Source organism: Ruditapes philippinarum, unplaced genomic scaffold, assembly GCF_026571515.1.
Source record: "Ruditapes philippinarum isolate M1 unplaced genomic scaffold, ASM2657151v2 ctg1952_1_1_1_1, whole genome shotgun sequence".
Lineage (NCBI taxonomy): Eukaryota > Metazoa > Mollusca > Bivalvia > Venerida > Veneridae > Ruditapes > Ruditapes philippinarum.
This window is the reverse complement of record NW_026851518.1, coordinates 200834-225413: the sequence shown is the minus strand read 5'-3', so window position 1 is coordinate 225413 and position 24580 is coordinate 200834. Positions and strand designations below refer to the sequence as shown.

The 24580-nt window shown below is 28.9% G+C and overlaps 1 protein-coding gene across 2 annotated transcripts in view; it reads left to right on the top strand.

Annotated features, from left to right (window-relative positions):
- The first annotated feature begins 4320 nt into the window (after window positions 1-4320).
- The window catches only part of LOC132727042 (neo-calmodulin-like), a 42783-nt gene continuing 22523 nt past the window's right edge, over window positions 4321-24580 (top strand). The window contains exon 1 of one of the 2 annotated variants that reach the window (XM_060714216.1): window positions 4321-4394. In XM_060714216.1, the coding sequence (XP_060570199.1) occupies window positions 4392-4394 (3 nt within the window). In that variant the 5' untranslated portion in view covers window positions 4321-4391. Of the gene's footprint in view, window positions 4395-18405; window positions 18580-24580 lie in introns of those variants that run through there. The other variant, XM_060713539.1, reaches the window with a different exon arrangement.

Sequence of the window (24580 nt, the reverse complement as noted above, 5' to 3'; positions counted from 1 at the left end):
TCGTGTAAAAAAATTAAACTAGATATTGGGCATGTTTCTTTAAGAGCATCCGGATACATATATTACACAAATCATGTGTGTTATGACATAATTGACACGCCCAAAATGATCTTGTTACCTTTTATCCAACAATGATCTTAGGTGAGAGATCCAGGGTCATCTTTATCCTCTTATTGAAAGAAGAAAATGGAATATGATTACTTTAGGAAATGCACTTATTTGTATCTTAACTTTTCAAAAGACTGCATGCAGGCCAGGCCATATCATTGATATGTCTGTTTCACATCACATAGATGAAGTGATGTGACAGTAGCCTTATTTTTATTATGTATGTTCAGACATTACATGAAAAACAAAACAAAAACATTATCTCATTTTGTTGGCTTTTAAGCCATGTTTATATCATAAATATAAAATTGTGAATGAATCAAAAATATGCGTTTATGGACTACCTTTATACCTTACATGCATGCACATGTTTGCTATTTTAAGCACGTTTAGTTAATTTATTGTCTTCTTATATGTCTTTACAATTAACAATTAATATATGATATCAAAAATATTGAAACAAGAATTATCATACAACCAAATTTGATAACTAAATGTATACACGTGTTTGTATGTGCATTTCTTGCTCACCCACTTGACCTGAAGGAAGACAAAAATACTTTCATCCAATAAAAAGTACTTTTTAAGTTAGAACATTTGCATAATGATTCATAGAAAAGTAAAAAGGCAAAGAAATAGAATGAACACAAGTATGTATAATTTCTGTTGTTTTTCTATTGCAATTTTCGTATAATATTACCCCACCCACTTCCACAAAATATAAAACCTTCAGATTTAATGTTTTTCTTACATTTTTACAATAAACACATTATATGAATGGATTGTCAAATACAGTTTAAGACATAAAGTAACTTTTTTAACTTTGCACATTAATTTAGAAAATCTAATTTGAAAAATATGCAAAAATTGGAAAAAAATTTCTTGATATTTTTAAAGATATTTTTAGACAAAAACTTTTAAAATGTTTACTTTTATTGCGATTAACAAATAATTTGATTATCTCTGATATGTTTAAACACTTTTTTTATCATAAATAAACATAATTTGTGCAACAAATTATACTATAAAAATGATATAACCGTTTTGCACAAAATTGACGGCCATATTGGAAGTCATCTTGGATTTGGACGAGGATTGAAAGTAAAAATTTGTTAGATTTATATTTTTGAAAAGGAGAAACTATATGCATGCTTTTGGTGTTAGTTTCAGGTCTGTACAAAAAAATGAAATGAATGAGCTAGTATGCAGTGCACGTCAAATGTATATGGCGGCCATTTTTAAAATGGCGGCCATCTTGAACGAGCAGAGATATTTTTGGGCCCACTTCACTTTTGAAATCTACTTGGTCTAAAGATGATTTCCTGAAAGCTTCATGCTTGTATCACGATTTGCACTATTTTCTCAATTTCCCGCCCCACTATATATGGCATGTCTAAGAGTCAGATAATACTGCTGCCTGGACATCATTCTGATATTTGAATTCATGACTGAGGAATAACAATATTTCTGTAAATTATTCCAATAGCTGTTTCAAATTGTCTGTGAAATATTGATACTTACGTCTTATTTTAGATTTCAAATGCATTAATTTTACACCATATTTTTACATTTAGAAATTGTAGAAAAGAAATTATCATGTTAATAAGCTGCACCTGGCAAATAAATAAAGTAGTCATTATAGATATTATCAAAAAAATAATGATTACTTGAATTATCATATAATTCCAATCTGTCATTTCAAACTTAAGTATCGTTTTAATAGCATTTCAAACTTAAGTGTCGTTCTCAGCTCCTCTTACAACTTATTTCAAAACATATCTTTTAGTTTAACTTAATATGCTCAGTATTTAAAGAATTAGGTAAGTAAAGTGCGAAAATTTAACACAAACTTTTATTAAATTGCACTTAGAGAGTACAATTACATAAGAAAAGAAATTACGACTTTAAATCCTTCTTTTGTATTTCAGATTACAAATATAATACCAAAACTTATGATTACTGTAATCCTGTACCTATTTTTAATTATAACTGCTTAAGACTTTCACCACAAGTGTTTGTTAAGCTGGCAGTCTCTTGTAATAAATCAAGAGTTAAGGCAGGTCGATTTGCCATGGATTGTCATTATTGTATAAATAATGAATGCCGTGAATATGTCATATGGAAAATTTTATATGACTATACATTGTGATGTCATAAATTGCGTCAAATTAATCGATTGCGTCTGCTTGCTATTTTATTAGATGTTTTACCAGAAATATTAGAGTACACTTCGAAATTTCATCACTGAAGTCTAACTAAAGGAATCAAAGTCTCATTATAGTCTAATGCAAGAAACATTATTGAAAACATATAATTTAATATATAATATTTTTTATATAAAATATCCAAAATATCCAAATCTTTATTCAAAAGATTTTTTTTACTTTTTATCTCATAATACATCTTATTTGATAAAGATTTTATTTAGCTATTGCATAGAGGCAGAAATGCAAATGATATCATCTTTTTTGAATGGCAAAGCACATAACATATGTCGGTAAGTTAAGTGTTATATAACTACTAATTCCCCTTGAGATCGGCAACTGTTTACATTGGTACGAGGGTTGTCCAAAAAGTTCGTGCACTGCAGTTGCTGTCGTGAGAGTTTTTAATAAAAACAAATAAATTAATTATCAATTGAAGGGGAAATCTGTCTCAAATAAGAAAAGAAAAGAAAAAGCCGGCTAACCGGCGTGTCGTGTAAAAGAATGGTCATTAAGTTACCTTAGTAACGTAATACCGGCGCACGACAAAAATTGGGTTAATTCATTACTGTAATTGTATTAATTGTTTGTTGCTTGTAAATTGCCATTTGCTTTTTATGTTATAATTTGTTTTACTGTCAAAAGAGAATGATTGATGCAAAGTATTTTGTAGTTTTTATTGTTCTTATGCAACGGACATGTAACATATCCCGCCAGTGAACGAATATATTGGACAACCCTCGTCACATAGTCCGGCATTACGGACGGACGTCTGCCTGACCGGTTGTCATCGTCTACCGACTCTAGCCCTTCTACAGAGCGTTTGTGTCATTAAAAAAAACCAGTCTTCGTAACACGGATCTTGTCCCCGCTTGCCGTTTTAAGTTCTTTGAAGGTATCTGTTTGTGTTCTACCAATATTTGCACAAAATTTAATGATCGTCCGTATTTCCAGACGTTTAGCGACTGACATTTTCACGTAATTACAATATTGAAGACCTCACACAAATGTTTCTTTACGACCGTTACAATAGGGCAAATGACGTCAAATTTTCTAGTGACGGTAGGAATACGTACATATACTTTTCCCCGAATTTTAACTTTTATATGTAGTGTTTAAAGAATACCGCGATGCATCAAAGTAATGAACTAACCCAAGTTTTTGTCGTGCGCCGGTATTACGTTACCAAGGTAACTGTATGACGGTTCGTTTTCACGACATGCCGGTTACACGTTTTTTTTTGCTGTTTTCTCAATTGAGACAGATCTCCCCTTCAAGTGATATATAATTAATGTTTTTCTATCAATAACTCTCACGACAATAACTGCAGTGCGCGAATTTTTTGGACAGCCCTCGTATATGGCAATTATTACAGGCTGACCGAATTATGTTGATATAAAAATGGCACGATTATTTTTAAAAGACAAGAACTGATACGTTAGATATGATAAGATAACGTATGTATATATAGTTAAGTATTATCACCATTATTATCACCATGTACATTTATAAAAAAAAATAAGATGTTTACATCAGTTGCAATCATAAATGCGTTATGAGTTATAAGAAATTAACATAAATAAGATATACTATTTACAAATGACAAAACTTGAATAATTTATCACAAAAAAGATCCCTCCAACGCCCCCCCCCCCCCCAAAAAAAATATATAAGCAAATTGTTTAAAACTCAGTTAAATACTTATAATCTTATTAAATATAATATCATGTTAACCCTGAATATATTCAGAAGTATATACATGTACGTGGCAAATTTTACGGTTTGAAATGACATAAAATTCACTGAACATATATTCAATTAATTATTTTTCACTATTTTAAAACTCTAGTTTGACCACTTTTGTACTTTTAATCTGTTGTGGAACCATTTCAATATTTTAGATAAACATTCGTGTGTGTGAGAGGGTCAAATTTAAAGTTAGGTCTGTGTAAGCTCTTTAAACTAATACGGTGAAATGGAGAGGCAGTCTAAGTCAATTTGATTTTTTAAAATTTAGTTAAACTCAGTTAAACTCTTTAATCAATACTTGTGTCAGGATAATTGATTGCTTAGCAGAACATGGTTCGTTATATACTTTTATCTTAAACCGTTTACACATGTATTTACTTAGTATAAAAAACACTTAATTTAAATTAATTAACTATTCTGTATTTTTCTATTACTATTCTTTATTGATCTTTTTTATAATCGTATGACAAGCATATATTGTTTTCGATAGTTGTATCATATTTCAAAAGAAATGTTTTCAAATTGAGCAGATATGGACTTTTTTATCATGGTGATGTTTATTTCATTGTCAAAAAGTTATTTCCTGATGTATATATTTTCATCTTATACAAACATGTCTTATCCTAAATAAGAAATACATATCTAGAATAAATCAATAATATAGTTGAAAATGAAACATTCAAATATAGATATATCTCGACAAAATTTATAAACTTATGTTTGAGTCAAATTTAATTCTAATAAACGGATTGAATAATATTTTATCATTTGCCACTTCGTATATGAACAAATAATTTTATGTTTCATGTAAAAGTTCATTTGGTTTCAAGAAACGTTGACGGTGGCTGGATCTCGAAATTCAACTCCTTTAGAAAGCTTAGACTAAATTGTTACATACCTTTCAATTTCCAAAAGCTCTAAAGTTTTCTCGTGTTATTTTTTATAGAGAACTATGACGAGCAAAAATGCTTAATGTTAAACAAATTGACAAAACATTCGTATGACACATTGACAATTATGATTTTGTTTTTTACTTTATATTAACAGGCCGACAGAAACATTTGTATCTGAAAATTACCTACGCATAGCCAGTCCTACGCATTAACCCTTCCAGCCTAAAGGCTTATCAGCTAGTAAATCACTATTAACTGTATATCTCCCATTAACACATCAACCTAGTTGAGAGTTTTGTCATCACTAATTGGTCCTCTGTATTTTTATCTAATGACCCTAACGTTGAAGGAGATGTGGTTTTTTCACTTTTATCAATGTTTCTTTTTTCTTCAATCTTTTGTGAATGCGTCTGTGACCCAATTGAACAAGATAAATTTTAGCTGCTAAATGAATTATATGTAATGATTTATAAGAGATAATCATCAATATATCCTAAAATAAGTAAATTCAAAGATATAAAAGTAAACACTTAGTACAAATAACAATATTTCTATACTTATTATTTTGGTTGTAGAAACCGAAAGTACAAAATACCAACCTATTGACATTAAGTCGGATTTGTTTATAAGTGTATAAGACTTATATCCCTGGTCCTTGTTCATAATCAAGAAAAAGATAAACATAGGGACATAGTGGAAATACTCTGAAAGATCATAGTAAACGTTTCCTTGAAATTATCTTGTTTGATATATGTCTCCTATTTCAATTGCGGAATTTGCCCTACCCATATCATTATATATCAATTCTGATCATGCGTGAATATATAGAAACTATAAAAAATTTCATCAGATTTTATTTATCATATCATATATGAATTGAGAGTTTATTGTTATTATAACTATTACTTTTTATTGATATGTATAGTGAAATATTACGGAAGGAAAGACATTTAAGCTATATTCATCACTCATTACAGTAAACAGCCAGGAAACGGATGCAATTTGTTAAATGTCCTTATTTAATCTATTCATTTACTTGACGTTAAAGATTACTTATATCAGACACGTTATGTCTGGGTTTTCTTAGACATAGCAATTTGTAAAATGACTGAAGTTCAGACTTTTAAATAAATTGAATGACTTGACTGCAATTGATGTAAAGTAAAAAAGTATACCAATATGTACAGAAAACCTGGTTTCATAGCAATTTAGAAAACGAAATAAAATATGATAGTTATGTATAAGATTTGGTCTGTATTTGAACATTTTTTTTTCTAAATTATTTTTATAAAGTCCATATATTTGTATGTGATTTGCTTTTATTACCCCTTACTTGTTGTGCAATGTTAATTCCCCATAGGCAACTGGAAATATTTTGTACCACTAGACCCAGGAATTTGTACTGTAACAGGGTAACAGTAGTTTTAACAGTGTAAAATCTGGTCACGTGGTCTATTTTCGTACGAAATTAAAATAAAATGGTCGCATTTCATCTCGATTTAGCCTCAGTTTGACTTAGTTGACAATTTCAGATCATCACAGGTTTGTTTGGAGTAATAAAATAAATAACACATAGATTTGTGAGTAACAGTAAAACATTTTATTCTAGTTAACGTACATAATACTCAGTTAATTATCAGACACATTCTGCGTTACAACTTTTTTGAAAAATTACCATTCAGCAATGAAAAAAAATGTAATGTTGTTATTTTTTAAATATAAACATTTTTCATCAGATAAAGCTTTATATATTAGGTTGCTTTATGCTTTACTTCACACAAATTTGTTTTGTTCTTTTTGATGTTCGGATGCGTTTTTAGGCATTTGACAAGTTTGTAAAGAAACACGAATTATGACAAAATAATATACGTTCTTTGACATATGTCATTTAACCCTACATTATAAAATAAGGATTTTGAAATTTACTTTTATGGCCATTTATTTAAGTCTGTCTTCCAAAATACTACATTATATGACATTTTATTAGAATAAATGATTTCCTCATAAAATATGGTAAAACGAGTTGAATAAAATAGTCTGAGTTTACTGTCTCATGATGTCAATGTCTTTTTACACAAGTTGATGTAGTACCAAATGACGTCTTATGAGTTATCTTTGAACAATATCAGATCTTATCAAAAAGTATATAGTGAATGAACTGGTGATGGTCAAAATATCTTTATATTTTTACATTGTTCCTTTCAATTTTATAACTAACTTTGAAAGAATGATAAATAACTCACATGAGTCAAGGCAATTTCTATAAATATCATCGGAATTTACCTGTAATATTCAATATATAAAAAGAGTGGGGCAGTCTGTGTATATTAAAGGCAGGATTATATTTCATTCTTAACCTTGTTCAATATCAATTGTTGGTCAATCACCGCTATAACAGTCAATCTTTTAAAATATATAGTGAATTCTGCTGAACTTGTCAATGAAAATGAACATAATGTAACTTCAAGTAAATGTATGCATTTCTGAAAAAAATGCTGGTTGGACAATATTGTTTGAACTATTCCTTTACGTATTGCTTTAAGGACCCGTTAAGGATCCTTCAATGGCGAAAAAGTAAGTACATTAGTTTTACGTTTTTTTTACTTAATTATAGAGAAAAACAAACAAAAACTCTATTGCTTCGATTCTTACGACAAAAAAGTTATCAACAAAGTAAAATACATAGAGATCTCTTTCTTTAATAATTATGTATAATAGTAATTTCGAAATTTTAAGTATGAGAAAAAATATTCTATTTCAGTTGATTTTTTTATATTGCAACATTCCATTTGGATTGGTATTGTTTTAACCATCTAAAACCAATTACCATTTAGTACGAATACAACAACAACAACAACATTTTATTTGCATAAATGTTATAACAACATTATAGCCATATAGTATACATAAAATAATGTAAACAGTGGTACAAGTTCAAATACAAGAAAGTACAGAAAGGTTAGCACGAGAAGCATAAAGATGAATTTAATTTCTGTGTCTATTTCAAGATGCAAAATAAACATATTTTCTTAAACCAATTAGTTCGTAAGGTGACGTTGTTGACAATAAACTTTCAATTTTTTTTAATGATACACTAGTATGATCCGTAACATTGTTTGTTTAGACCACCGTTAAACAAATGCATTGTGATGCTCTCGGCTTGTCATAAAATATCGTGTCATCAGTCAATTTGTTAAATATTTTTTGATTCAGAATTGTTAGCAAATAAACGTCCATTTACTCTAATCAACACAAAGGAAAGTTATTTGTATATTTTCCAAAATGTATTGGACCATAATGTAACACATGTCAAAAAAACTTAGTTAAAGGTCATAAAAAGTAAGCTTGTCTGCTATACAGAAGTTCGTTTTCTGGCAAACTTTCAGTGTTTTAATTCTGGAGCATTTCTGTTTGTAGACAATGTGTCTGTTGATATGATTAATGCATGCAAAAGGGAGGTTTTGACTATTTTTGGGAGCATCTTTCTACTTGATCAAGTTTCATAAAAAATATTATTATACTATGAAACTAATTTATCAGTGTAAAAACAATTTTTTTAAGTGTTTAGTCCTTTATGTTAGAAAATAATGAAATTGTTATGACGTTTTATTGTATTTCAATTAAAGTAAGTATCTTATGTCATAGCTTCATTATGTTTTACGTAATTATTTTTTCGTCCGACAATTACCATTCAATTCGGAAATTAGATAGATCACCTATTTGAGCAGCATGTTGGTGAAATGAATCAAAGAACCAAACTAACAATGCTTTTATTAAACCTTTGTATATTTAGAAGGAACATAACTTGGATAGTCTTTTACTTATTAGTAGTGGTCAGTGGGGTCTAAATCACTGTCACCACTGCTGAAATTAGATGTTTACACTTTTGCTCATACAGCCTTTATTTCGCCAACTTAGACACACAAATAATAAGTTATTGGTAGCAGATAACTATGCACAAAAAAGTAACCAAATATTACTTTTCCCAGTATAAAACATAGTGTAGAGAAAGAAATACGTACAAATAGGGCATCAAACAAATTACACTTAATCAATTGTAATCAAAGGTCAAAGAAAATACTAGGTATATATTTTGCCAAGTTGAAGCTTTTGTCCCTAAAACAGTCTCCATTTTGTAGCCAGTTTGTCTGTCAATGTATTATTTTTCTAATGAAAAGAAAAGAAAACTTCAACAATTTATCAAGAAACATGGCAAAATGTCACAAAGAGTAAATATCCATTTGTTATATCGGAAGTAATTTGTAAAATGTTCAGAATTGAAAAGTGTAAGCCAGAAGTAGTTCAATTTAGAGTTGCATATAGACATATTGTGAAACAATCAATCTTTCACGATCGCTGTCAAATCACTTATTTTGATTTGAATTGTAACTGCATTTAATCTTTACAATCTTAACAATATTAGTGCTCGCCAATTTTTTTAAGCCAATCACCGACGAGGATTTTCAAATTTTCAGGTTTTAAATCTTAATAGAACAGATTTTATATAAAATGGACGTTTTATATTATAAAACGCAAGTGGGCGGAGCTAAGTTTCGAAGAGCGCTAAAGTGAAATATACGCATGTGCAGAGATCTTGAAGTTTACTCCTACTAATTAATATTTATGCATCATGTTTTTTCCGTACACGCACATGTATATCGTCACTACGGCATAGATTTAAATCAAAGTGCTGCAGCACTGAATGCGACGGACATGCGACCGGAGAGACAGTAAGGATTTTTTGAGAGAAAAAAAACACAAAAGGTATAACAGAGAAACACAAAAGGTATAACAGAGAAAATTTGTTCCATACAAGTTCGAGGTTTGTAGAGCAATATATTTTATGTGTCCCAATCTGATATAATTCAGATTTTCTACTTTCAAGCAGAACAAGTCCAAATTTTTAAAAACAGAATGAAATTTATGCCTTAAAACTCTAGTGAAACTTGTAAATCAGTGTCCTTATCCATTTATTCCAAGAAATGATATGTAAATAGAAAAAAAAACTGTCAACGAAATATTTCTAAAATATAACCATGCCAATAAATTTCAAGCATAATAAATAATACTTGTGAGAATGTTTAGTAGAATTTCTTCGTGTTATATCATAGTGGGCATATAGACAATAAAATATAAGTCATTTGTATTTTTATTTCTCTTGGATATGTCTCATTAAAAATATTTTTGGTTAAAATCATCAGCAATTAATGGTCTATTTTTTAGAATTTATTTTTCATTTACAAGGTTAAGATGTAGAGGCCAGAGCATATCGTTTTTATTTTAATTTAAATGTCACTTAAGCACTACAGTGTTTAATTGTCCCTTTCAATTTCACACTAAATTCCATTTTCAACTTGTTTGCTTCTTACAATAGAATTTCTTAAAGTATTGCATGTAAACAAAGTAAGTATCCGCTGGTTTATTACATGTATAATGTGTACAGGTGATGCAGAATCTATTTTTAGAATAGTGTTGGCTATTATAATCTCATAGCAGGTTTTAACTCATATCGTGACCTAGAAAATTATGTAAACAAAACACAAGAATCGGAAGTAACTTCCTTCAAGAAAGATTACACGAAAGACTACACGTTGGTAAAGTGTTTGATCCCATGCATTTTCAAAAATAGATATTTACAATACTAACCATTGTACTGTAGTCTAATTTATTAATAACTGCTGCATATTCAGCTAAATCCGCGGTATGAGTCACGGAAAGAGTTCTACTTTTATTAATGCGCGAGTTATTCTAGAGTCACGAAAAACTTTTGATCTGTTAATAAAAAATGTTTAATGGAGAAATATTTATTTCCTACTAATATTTTTTATGAATTATTGAGCTTACTCCTTAATTATAGGATAATTTGCTGTCCTACTTTTTCGACAGCGGTAAATCGTTTCAGCAGTTATTTGCATATTGCGCAATAATACTACGGGGGCTACAACGTTTTTATCAATCAAATACGTTCATATTTTAACTTGGATAACATAATTCGAAATTGAAAAGGCTAAATATGGAAGTTTTTAAAATATCCCGACAAAGTATGGGAGTTTCATAGGATCAAATTCATGTACTATTTCTTGGGCTGTTATTCGGTTGAGGACACCTGCGCGATTGTAGCCGACGAAATCCCATGCGAGGATGACATATCTCTGAACGCGCCTGAGGGCGCGTCCGTCGCAAAAAAGGAGGTTCATTGAAATGAAAACAGGCAAAATAACAGTAAAAATGTTTTATTACTTACGGAACCAGTATCATTTTATAATTTCCAAATAAAAAGTTCACTTATTCCAACAAAGTATGTATGTAATATTTCTTAGTTTTTATGTAAATATTACAGCCCGTGCCGCTGCAAAACCGAAAGTAGGGTGTTTTATTAATTTTACATTTATTTTTTGACAATATACTGCCATTTGTCCGAAGATGATATGTATATGAACATAATAAATATGTATGATGCATATATAATCAAGCTACAGGTTCATTTCAGCCCGAAAAATATGTCGAGGTGACGGGCGAGGCAAGACATGTCGACTTTTTGGTAGCTTATTGTGAAGTTGCAGTAAATGAAAATCGGCACATGGACAAATCAGCACATAAATAAAACATTCTAGTGTTCCGTGGTATACATCTTTTCTACGTGTCTATACCTCCTTTCCTTATTACAATGAATTTTTACTGCATTGTTATCCATCGCTGGTTTGTTTTTAGCAGAGAATGACCTGTGTATGTTCCAAAAGAGGGTACCGTTTGAGAATATTTCGCAAAAGAGGTACCGATATGGATATGCACCGTGATATTGTCTGATTTACCTAGACTGAATGCGGGAATAAGCTATGCAAAACACGTACCCGAAAATGTGTACCGCTACCTCTTCCAAATATGGTTATACACATTTAGGCTATCGTGTGACGCCACGCGGTGTGTTGGGCGGAAAAAAATGGCGGAGCACTAAGCCGGTTAGAGTGCATATTGGATGTTCTTCGTAAATAAGAAAGCTACAGTCGCTTCGCAAGCTCCGCTCCTTTTGAGCTTTCTTATTTACGAAGAACACCCAATATGCACTCTAACCTATACATAACTTGATATAGCAAGGGAGTAACAGATACTACTAGACACGGTTTGAAAAGAAAAAGAAAAAATATTCTTGAAATACTGCTTTTTAAATAGCAAATGTGGTCTATACATAATTGATTCTTTTTACATAATTATAGTGACAGACAGTCTATTACAATAATTCTGTTGTTTTGTTTTGCGGATGTTTCTTTAAAGGCACGTTATGCCTTTTTTCACCTTAAGAAAGAGCAAACATGAATTTTATAATGTTTAAATAATGGTTTCAGAGAGTATTTGATGATTGTTACTTGGACAAGAAGGGATAGATGTGAAATTATTTGAAAAAAAAAGGGGGGAAAAAAAAAAATTTTTTTTAAAAAAAAAAAAAAATTTTTTTCCCAAAAAAAAAAAAAAAACCGAAAAAAAAAAAAATTTTTAAAAAAAGGAACCCCCGGGGAAAAGGGGGGGGGGGAAAAAAAAAACCCCCCGGGGGGGGTTTTTTGGAATTTTTAAAAAAAATTTTTTTTTCCCCCTTAAAAGGGCCCCTTTTTTTTTTTTTTAAAAAAAAAAAAAAAAATTTTTAAAATTTTTAATTTTTGAAAATTTAAAAAAAAAAAAAGAAAAATTTTTTAAAAATTCCTTTTTAAAAAAAAAAAAAATTTTTTAAAAATTTTTCTTTTTTTTTTTGGGAAAATTTTTTTAATTTTTTTTTTTTTTTTAAAAAAAAAAAAGGGGGGTTTTTTTAAAAAGGGAAAAAAAAAAAAATTTTTTTTTCAAAATTTTTTAAAAATTTTTTAAAAAAATTTTTTTTAAAAATTTTGAAAAATTAAAATTTTTCCTTTTTTTTTTTCTTTTTTTAAAAAAAAATTTTTTTTTCCCCCAAAAAAAAAAAATTAAGGTTTTTTTTTAAAAAAAAAAAAAAAAAAAATTTTTAAATTTTTTAAAATTTAAAAAAAAAAATTTTTTTTTATTTTAAATTTTTTAAATTGGTATTACTTTTTTTTATTTTTTAAATTAAAAATTTTTGCTTTTCTTAATTTAAAAACTTCTTAACCTTTTTTAAAACCAAAAGGGAAAATTAAAAAAATTTTTTTTAAAAACAATTTTTTTTTAATACATTAAAAAAAGAACCAAAAAAATTTTGGGTATTTAATGGCCCTTATTAAATGAATTAAAATAAAAATTTTTTTTTATAAAAACCAATGTTTTAAAAAGGTATTTTTGTTAGTGTAAGGGTTTTGGTTATTTTGTTAAACCAAAGGTAATTAAGGGGGCAACTAAATTTTTAATTTTTTGTTAAAGAAAATTAACCCTTTAAGCAAAAAAACAAAATTTTCTTTTTATTAAAATTTTTAAAAAAATTTTTTTAAAAGAAATTTTCCAAACTGAAAAAACCCCCAAAAAATTTAAAGTCTTTTTTAAAACCGCCAAAATTAATTTTTACTTTTTGGTTTTTTCAGTTTAATTTTAAAAAAGTTTAACAAAGGGGAAATTTTTTTTTAAAAGTTGTTCAATTTTTTCCAAAATTTTTTATTGGGAAAATTTTTAAATTTTAACAATAACATTTTCAAATCTCTTATGAAATTCAATATAATTTTCATTTAAAAAGGGAAACTTTCAAAACATTTTTTTAATATCAAATTTAAAAAATGGGCAACAAAAACGATTAAAGCAGTTAGATGTTGGGGCAATCTTCGACATCAAAAACTTTTTTTAATTTTTCTTTATTGGCCTTTTTTGATCAATTAGCTAGGGGGACAAGGGGAACCGGGGTCCGTTCGCAATAAAAAAAAATTTATCAAAATTTTAGTGTGCAAATTTTTAAAATGGTCCCCTTAAAATTGATACCCAGCCCATCTTTTTTAGTTAAAATTTTTCCCTGAAAGGGCACAATGCTTTTTTTTGAATTGGGGGTTTTTTCTTTTCCCCTCAATCAGCCTGCCAAAAATCCTCTTCACTTTTTAATGAAAGTCCTGGCATTTCTAACGGTAAAAATATGTATTCACATTTTTCCCCTTCCCCTATTGTTTTGTTTATCAAATTTTATTGGGTCATTTAAAAGAGAAATTTAAAAAATTTTTTTCCTTTTTTAAATTAAAAGAAAGGAAAAGCATTAAAAAAATGAAAATTTTTGGGAAAGGGTTTTTTTGTCAAAACCCTCGCTTGAACCATAAAAAAACTATTTTTGTTCCAATTTTTACTAAAAAAAATAAAAAATAGCCCCCAAAGTTTTTCAGCAACGCTAGAATGATTCCTGTCTCTATGAAACGCAATTTTTATCTTAGATGTCAAGTTATTGAAGCGTTAGTAAAGCTAAGTTAAGTGAAACAAATATTGTCTGTCTTTTCATATAAGATAAGAAATTGGGACGACATCTATGAGTATGAACGGAAATTATTCTGCAAATTGACACAAAAATTGCTAAGTTGGCAGAGTGTCTAACATTGAGAAAGAAAATATTTGTTTTGGAGAAATGTGGTAAATCATTTGAAAACATATATTTATTTGCTGAAACATTGCTGACGACGTATATCTTTTAAATATACGTTAAGTTTGTAAAATATATCTGACCTTTTATTTTGATAAGACCTCGACCCCGTGGTTCACGACTGAAATAAGCCATCCTGTAATAGAGTCCATTACCAAACAGAACGCGTTTTTCTTTTTAATTTATGACGCTGTGCTACCAAATTCTACCTATTGACATCACAATATCTTAGTTATAGTTTAAATATAGTTAAACAATAAATTTAAATGTTACATGTTGTCTTTTCGTTCTATATAAGCGATTATACATTACAAACGTCTATAAAAAGTCCTGGCAAAAAATCTATACTAGTAAGTCGACTCTAGTTATAAGGATATAGATCAGAATTTATATTATTCATACACCAAACTGTAAGTACCGACACATGCATTTCATCAAATTGGTTCTTGCTAGAACTATATTAATTTTTAAAGAATATGCCCCTGCGACTGTAATTACCAAAATGCAAACTGGCATTTTTTTATGAATGAAAAGAAGTAAGTGTTATAAATAAAAAGTGTGTAGCAAATGCAATTGTTTTGCAGTATTTTTCTGTTTATTACCCGGGATATAAACTAAACATAAGCATATCTTATAACATTGATCTATCAATTTATATGATAATACACCATTCCATTTGTTTGTTTTCATTAAGGTATTTATAGATTTTGAATGACTTAACATTATGAAGCATACATCCATATCACTAGAGTAAAATATATTTTGACCATTTTAAATGGTTTAGTCATCTTTATTTGTGTGGCAGACTAGTATCCTTGATAAAATATGGATATAGATGTTTTAGTATCCGTCTACTAATTTACAGATGGATGAATATTTTGACGATTCATTACCTAAAAATATAATTTGTATGATTTTTTGAAGATTATTTATGGCAGTTTTTCAATTTCTATTTTTATTTTTTTATTTTTGTCTGCATTAGATATTCCTCGACAAATGCTATGGTCTTTAGCATTCACGCAGAAAAATATCAAGTCCTTTTGAGATACTTTAAAGACAACCAAAATAGCTTCATCCTCATACTTCCGTTGTGGTATGAAAAGACTAGAAAACATAAGAAGAAAAAACATTTCCAAGAAATACTCCCTTCTGAAAAAAAAAGATTTCTGGTATAAGAAAGCAAAATGATTTAAAAAGATAAAAAGAACAGATTTCGTGAAACAAATAAAGTAAGTAAACATTGTATATACATGGCCTCTTTCATTTTTTTTAATTTTTTGCCAAATAAATTTTATCTTCACACTCTCCCAAAGAAGAGATCCATGTAAACCTTCAGATATAAAATAATTTTCTCATTAACCTGTGAAGTCGAAGTAAAGTACTTAAGTTTTAGCTATGATTTTTCTTAGGGCAGTTACATATAGGTATGTTTTAAAATGGTACTGTCAAGCCAGTTTCTATCACGATTTCTTCGGAATTTATTTTATGCTGCGATGTCATAACTTTAATATACATGCTTATCATATTGTAAACTGTTCAAGATTTCCTTTAATGAATATACATATACAGTAATGTATATGTTCTATACAAGTTTATATGTCTAGCAAATATAAAATAGCACTTTTATTACTTGTGATATTGAAAGGTAATTGAACAATAACCCAACCTATCATTACCTGTTCATTTTGTTGCCTATATTAATGCCAGTTCGTAACAGTTTTAAAAGTTAATCAGGGAAACGAAATTGTAGCTTAGTTCGTGAATACACGACTAATGTTTTGCAGCAAAACGTTGCTAGAAACAAAACTTTGTTTTCAAGTTGCACATTTATATCTATCAATACCATTGCATTAAAACAAAATCATTATATTTGTATTGCTATTTTATTTTATTGTCTCAATTACCAATATATACTGCATTCTTATAAAAAAATTCTCACATTAGGAATTGCTATTGTATGATAAGTTTAAACTGAGACAGTTTTGTTCATTTGATTCAAAAATATCATTTATTTAAAAAAAATCTTATTGAGATTGTAATCTTCTTGTTTAATTATTCTTCACAATGCACTCTAGAAATATGTTTATTAATAATATTGTACTCTTGATCCATAATTGCAATTAAGCTTTTAAACCGTTTCGCGCTTCAACGAAAAGCCAAATATCCTCCACATTTATAAATAAAAAGGTGCCATTGATATTAATTAAGCGTAAAGTAGACAATTATTTGATTTCCAGATCATCAGATAAATAAAGTAAATCCTATTTTTAGTTTGACTAATCCGTAAGCACTTTACCATATTTCAATAAATAAGTTATATATGGGAAACAAAATGAGATCAAAATTAATATGATAGACATGACCTTGATAAATAGAAACATTTAACATTTACACACTTTTCATGAATCGATTCAATTTTGTTCTTCTAAAACAATATGATTACTTTTCCAAACAAAGGTAGCAAGCTAGAAAAAAGCCATTATCTTTTGATTTTGAAAACGTTTAACTTTCAGAACACATATAAAATATCGATTAAATTATGTTGGACCTTCACAAAAAAACTAAATAATATGACGTCAGCCAATGTATTTTGTAACGTTTGACGTCATAATGGTATCATGCATAGTAGAAATTACATTTTGTATTCTTATTTACATCAGAAATGGCGGCGCACTTTGCGTGTTTTAATCTAAAATAAATTTGCATCATTTTCCTCGTTTAACAAAGGCGCTTTCCTACACCAATCCATATTAAAGCTACACATTTCATTTATTTAATCTTGCTCGTCATAAATAATATTATCACAAATAATCTTGTTAGAAATACTATTATTTTCTACGTTTGTATACATCATCTGTTAACATTACAGACTAATGTGTGACCAACGCTGTATATCACACTAGCGTGTGCCTATGCTTTTATCTTAGATGTTCTTTTAACACAGCCTCGTGTTAATGGAAGCCGTGCTAAAGATTAGGTATAAATGTTACTAAGAAAATGCTCACTGAATGATTTAAAGTGCTTTCAAATAAATTTGATTCATAGTCTCGTTGTATGTCCAAAATAAATGGATAAACTCATAAGAGGAATACATTAAAATGGATGAATCAAGTAGTCAGTTTTGCTAATATTGACTCGGTAGTTTCTCTTAAATAATTATTTTGATATTGCGAGGACGTCCGTCACAAATAAAAAAAATCTCAATCAAAATACTACGTTCAGTCCATTTGATCTATTTAATCTCTATCTTTATACAAAGTATTTCGCCAATTATATCTATACTGCCTTTTTAAATTTACAGATTATACACTATGTGTGATCAAATTTAATGCCAATTAACAAAACAAGAACTTCATTGTGGTACACGCCTTTATACAGATTTGTTATATGTTATTCTTATCATAAAAAGAGTACTACCAAATAAATGAATGTTAACAAAAATATTGTGTAATGATTTAATATGTTATTGTTGAAATAGCATTATTTCGTTTTAACAACTTTGATATTTTGTTTTTAATAATTGTATCACCAGTCACACAGGGATAATTTCAAAGCATTGACTATTCCATTTTCTGAAGAAAGTGCTATCAGAAAACGAATATGAAAAATATTATATCTAAATTTAAACAAGTAATTGTTCGAAAAGCATTTTTTTTCTTCAAAAATTGTTGTTATGAAGACCAATAATAGTCACACACTGAAATTGAAAAGCATTGTCTAGTTCAGTTTCTGAACATATTCAAGATATAGTGTAATTATGTAGACCATTTTTGTCAACGCTTCAATTGGAAAAAATTCTTTTGTAGAAATCTATGTACTGCAGTTGCTTGATTTTACCACTGTTATGATAGGTGACTAATCTAGAATAAACCACCAAAGGACTGATCAATTATTCGTGAACGCGCTCTACAAGCGGTATAAAAGTTTCACTTCCTTACATCGGATAATTCGTACGCCTAGCAGTAAATATTATTTATTAAGTCTGATATCGTAGAGCGGAATTTCATTTTACTTGATCTAGTTGGACTTAACTTGTGGCGCGGTACACTTTGATACAAAATCGGATATTATATGCAATATGGTATGTGATAGCTTTTATTTGTATTAAAACTTTAACCATTTAGTTTAAGGACATGACCAATTTCCTTGACCAGAAAACTATAAGAAACTAAACTAAAACTATATTGTAGTTATTTATATTAGTTAAACATATTTCAATACAGATTTCTTTGATGATTAGTTCCATTTAAATATGGCTTATCAATGAATGAAATAATGAAGTTCTTTCACAATATTTGAAAGATATGATTAATTTGAACATGAAGTGATCAATTTCAAAAGAAAACACCAATCAAACAGTTATCACCATGTGCTTTGTATACAAATTAAATTGCACATTTTTTAAGTTTATTTTAAAATATGTGAGCTAGTGTTCAAAAGTAAAATATAATTTAATTTTCCATAGTACAAAACAGAAATATTTTCTATCTATTTCATGTTAATTAGAATTTAAGTCTTTTCACATTTTTCTTTAATTTGCCAAAAACAAATGATAATAATATTTTTCAATATTTAATTTTTAAGTACATGTATATGATAAATAAAAATACTCTTACATGACATATTAGTGAAAAACTGCCAGGCATGTACCATTAACTGAATTCACATGTTTAATTGTATATAAACACATTCTTGATAAATAATTTAATTAGTAAACACTTATACGTTAAGAATCAAATAGATATATGTACATTATGTTAGTGAAAATACTTAACTATTAATTATTTATTGTCATTTTAATTAAAAATGCATAAGAAATATCATTTAAGACGTTAGATGGAACCCGAAGGATACGTTGCATTTTGAAAATGGTCCTCAAATAATATGGTTGATCAAACTAACAATATTTTCGTATCACCCTTGTTGAAGCAGTTAGGCAACAAAATTTTTTGTTATTTCTACAGTTATTTTTTTTTATTGTAAGCAGTTGCTTTAAGATTTAGCGTGTTTTAACATTTGATCTCGCAATAAATATGATCTTGATTCGTTTATACGTTATTTTTAATACATTATATTATAATATAAGGGTGACATATTTATTTGCTAATTGTCAGCGAACAGTAAAAATCTATAGAACGTTTTGACGTACAAACACTATAGTCGCAACACAGATTCATGGACATGGGTCTTGATTATAAGCGTGACTGTGATACAGAGTTTAAAAAACTTGTTTAATTACTGGAATGTATTCATTGCAAATGCTTATCAATGTAAAAGAAAACCAGTATTTACGTTTCTTAGTTTAAGCCGAGTGTACGATTCTCAGTTTTCACGCTGCTTATTGACCATCCTTTTCTGTAACTTGTTCAATGATAACCGCCGTATGAACACATCTGCGGATGGTTCTAAATTCAAAATTTTACCATTTTATGTTGATAATGTTGAATTTTGCTGGTGCTAGGGGGCGGGGGTTGTAGTTTGCACTTGACAGTATCGTCCATGAACACGCTCAATCAAACCAAGCCTGCAACATTTTCAATTTTGGCGTTTTGGACTTTCTTTAAGGATTCTTATTGTTCTTTATTTGATATATCGGATTTAAATACGTTTCTATATTCTATACTTCAAATTGACAAGTTTAGTAGCATCACTTTGTAATTTGATAAAAAAACAAAGCATCTATCCAAATCAACAATGATCAGTCGTCAATTGAACACTAGGTATATATTCTGCCAAACAGAAATATAACTGCCTAACTCTTGTAGCCGGTCTGTCTGTCGTATATATTATTTATCTAAAGTAAAGAAGACTTCAAAAATTCATCAATGCGTATGGTGAAATGTAACGAAGGCATGTATTCCATTTGTTATATTAGATGAAATTTATGTAATGTTTCATGTTTGAATTAATGGATAAAGAAGAATCACATTTTGCCATTACTTTTATTAATCAGCAGTCCTTTTGAAATATATAAAGACGTCAAAACATTTAATTGTGTTGTGTGTGGTTTTAGATTAAACTTGAGCTTTAAAGTCATAATTTGATTAAGCTGAAAACAGTTGTATAATACGATTTAGACAACAAAAATTGAAATATTAAACATGTTGTCTTTCTATCTTGTGAACAGAATAATGCGACCAATATTTTAAAGCTGGTTTTCTGCAGATATTTATGGACATTAGGTTGCAGTACTTTTGAAAAGTATATGTTTTGTATTTAACTTTTTTAAATAACTCAGATGATTGACAGCAAAAAAACATGTTAACTTGTAAAATATCAATATTAATGAGGCCCACAACCCTACCATTTTAAAAAGGTAACTTGCAATTGCTTATGTCACACATGTCAACGTATTTTATTTGTTGATTTTTGTTTAAAAGAATCATGCTCCATTTTGTCTTTGTTTGTAAGGCTTTATATTTTGTACATTTTATTTCAAAAATAGTTGTTTCTGCAAATGTTTACATAAACCATACATTAGATTCTAATCTGATAGAAACTAATCATGTGTGTACAACTTTTAGAGTTTGTGTATAGCTTTTTGGTATGCAGATGCCGCAAACAAATCAGATCAATGCAAAATATTCTTTGGCCATAACGCTCATTTTTTTTTCTTTTGCACTTTGGCACTATCAATCACATGTTTAAAAGACAATTATTTCTGAGGTACAAAATGCCTTCATAATGACTTTGTTTCTTAAAAAGCAATTATTGTTTACTTTATCGATTAATCATGCCAATTTATTTCTACAAGAAATTTGTATTGTATACAGCTCAAACTCGTAAATATTTTATTCTTATTCAACTTGTTATTCAAAACATGCGTTAACCTTATCGTACACTGACATATTTATTAGAGAGAGGATCAACTGCAATAAAGTGTTTCGTGCATGTTATGTTTCTGATATTAAATAATTGATGAAATATAGAGCGCGACCTTTTTATATAAATATTAATGAGGCATGAAATTAAAATCATTTATGAAGTTTAATAATTTTCCTTAACTCATTAGTGATAAGAGTTTTTCATTTATCTGTTGTTTTTTGGTTCAAAGACCTTTAAAACAACAGAATTGTGTCATATACTTTAGGGTTTTCTTTTTGTTTTACGACACGACCCAATGCAATGTAGGCCACATGGCGCCGAAACAGGAACGATGATCTTCGCTAACCTCTGGTGTAACTAACTAAATACAAAACCAGGGTTCAAAACCACCTCACAAGCAGGAACTACGGAACACATATTCTCCGGTAATTTGAACCCATTTAGTCGCCTCTTGCGGTCACGCAGGTTTAAACGGTGGCCGCAATTCTGATGTCTTAACCTTTAAGGGCAACGCCTCATTCACAAAGGGCGTGTCGTATACACGCAACAAAAAGAGCATAAGATGAATATTTAACGATGTTGTATACGAGTCTCTCCTTGTTTTGCATTATCAAACTCCAAGAGAGAGTTAGTCTAATTGAGCATGCATTTTTTATTTCTTTTTTTTTTTTAGAGATTTTTAATCAAATTTAAGTATTTTATCAAACTGGAGCGAGAGCTTAGTTTATATTCAAATTCGTGTGACAACTCACATGTCAAATACATTTAGAAAGATCATTATTGAAATGATTTGAATGAAAGTTCAAATGATGCAAGAAGAACAAAGACTAAAAATCATAGACAACCGAAGAGAATAATAAAAATGAACAACTTGACTATTGCATTCAATTTCTGTCATAAAAATATATCTATTTTAAATCGATATAATTTAACAAATCATAATTATATTTATTTGAAAAATTGTTTTAATATAAAACATTTATTTAATTCATGTTGTCCTTTATTTATTTCTATCATGAATAGTATACATATACTACGCCATGTTGTACTCGACAACGGCGTTATTTATGACATTTCAAAATATCTTACTGCGAAAGTAAACAATACTCGCAATGACACTTACATCATCAGCACTTGGATGATTTCTGTCCCGCAAAAGTCTCGTCAAAGATATCAAATCATTGAAGCAACAATAAGCTTAGTAAAGCGGAACAAATATTGTCTGTGTTTTCCTATATAACGAGAATATGAGACGTTTGAAACACTGTTTGTAAATCGACCATTACAACCTTAAGTTTTTACGGTCCTGCATTATAAATGAACATTTGTCAAGAGAGAGAAAACATTTTAAAAATTCATTTAAATATAAAAATACAAACACGTTTTTGAATAAATAATTAACGAGGATGAGTTGTTGTAGCCTATTTGTCCTGTAAAGTAGAGCCATGGCCAAGTGTTAATTTATACTTAAATATCTTCAAACTTTTAACTGTAAATGTGCGTCATAGATATCACATTTACTTATAGTTAAACAAGAAATGTGTCCATAAGACACGGATGTCCCAACATTTTACATTTGTAAGTCTACAGACTGACAGCTTTGCAGCAGGGCGGCGTAACAACGGTGAGGACTGTCAATGGCAAACCTATATGACCCTAAGTAGTTTGGACATAAAAACCAATGTATCATAGTTGTCTATATTTTCTTACAAAACGGGGGAAAAGTAAGAAACATCAATATGACAATGTTCTATGGCACGATTCCGTATATCGACCATGGTAATTGATACATAGATCAAGCGGTATGACATTAAGAATGAATACTTCATACCTAGAGCTGTTGAAATGGACATGTTTCTTTCTTACTGTATGTAGTTCTTTCTAAAACCATATGAATTATGAAGTACTACAGCCTAGACTGCTTTGAACTGAAAAGGAATATTACCATTTTTTTACTTATATATTTTTCTCATGTCTCGTTTTGCTTAATTTACTTACTGTATTGAATTGAAACATGAATACCTGCATCCCCGTTTGCATGCTTTAGCGATATATTAAAATTCGACAAACCGGACATAGTTATCAAGGATCTTGATAGCACTGCAATCTGTATAAGAACAGATTCTCATGATTCTGTACCGAAAACGTTATTTTTTAATTTGTATATTATTTTATCTTTTCTTTTATAAAAACTATAGTAGAAGATCAACAGCTTTATAAATTGTATCGGAAAGCAACAACACAACTCCTAATTGTGGAATACTGAGAGTTGGATAAATAGGTCAAGCACTTTACTGTTTTGGCAAAGGTCTTGTATTCAAAGAAAACAGAACAGTGAACATAAGATTAAAATGTCACATTATATATGGTTTAACTTTGGAATATCATTCCATAAAAACTATATCCATCATACCAAAAGAAATAAATCCCTTAATTAATATCTGTACAACATTCGAATGTGTTGTCATTGATATGACCCATATGATTTTTAACACCAAACACTAATAAAGTTCATTGTTACATATCACAGTATTTTGACGAGTCGGTCGTCATTTTTGCCAACCCAATGAGGATATGAATTTATGTTAGTCATGGACTTGTTTGAAAATTATGTTTCCATTATAATTAAGAAAGATTAAAAGAATCATTGTCACCTCTTAATCTATCTTTAATTATGTATATAATTTGTGAAACAATGTTCAAAGTGGTTAGTGAATATTAATGTCTGATATTTGGAAATGAGTATCGTTATTATATATTAAGAAATACACTCAGAAATTAATTGAAATTCTATCTGTGTGCTATTCTAACCACGATATGAGTAAAAGGCGTTGCAACGCTTTTCAGGTTTGGACTTTTTTCACAATTAGAATAATTATCCTTGAAAAACGGAGTGAGCGAATGATCTGTAATTTTACACATGTCAATGTTCTAGACTTACATCAAATGGAAAATTAATATCGAAAAACAATTTCCATTCCCGTTATTCAAAAACCTCATTGGAGTCCCTTTAATTGTTGTCTTTCAAAATTATACTATCCTTTTGGTACACAAAATCTAGTTATTTAATTAGGATTTAGATATAACACTTACATTTCTAGGTGTATTTTCAAGTTTAACAAATTCGGAAGTAAAATATTCATGTATGATAACTTCATAAAGTGCTTAATTTTGTTAATGATTATATCACAAATGTAATATCGGTAAAAAAAACATTATTATAATCTTTAACTGCAATTGAGCTTTTAGTCCATTTG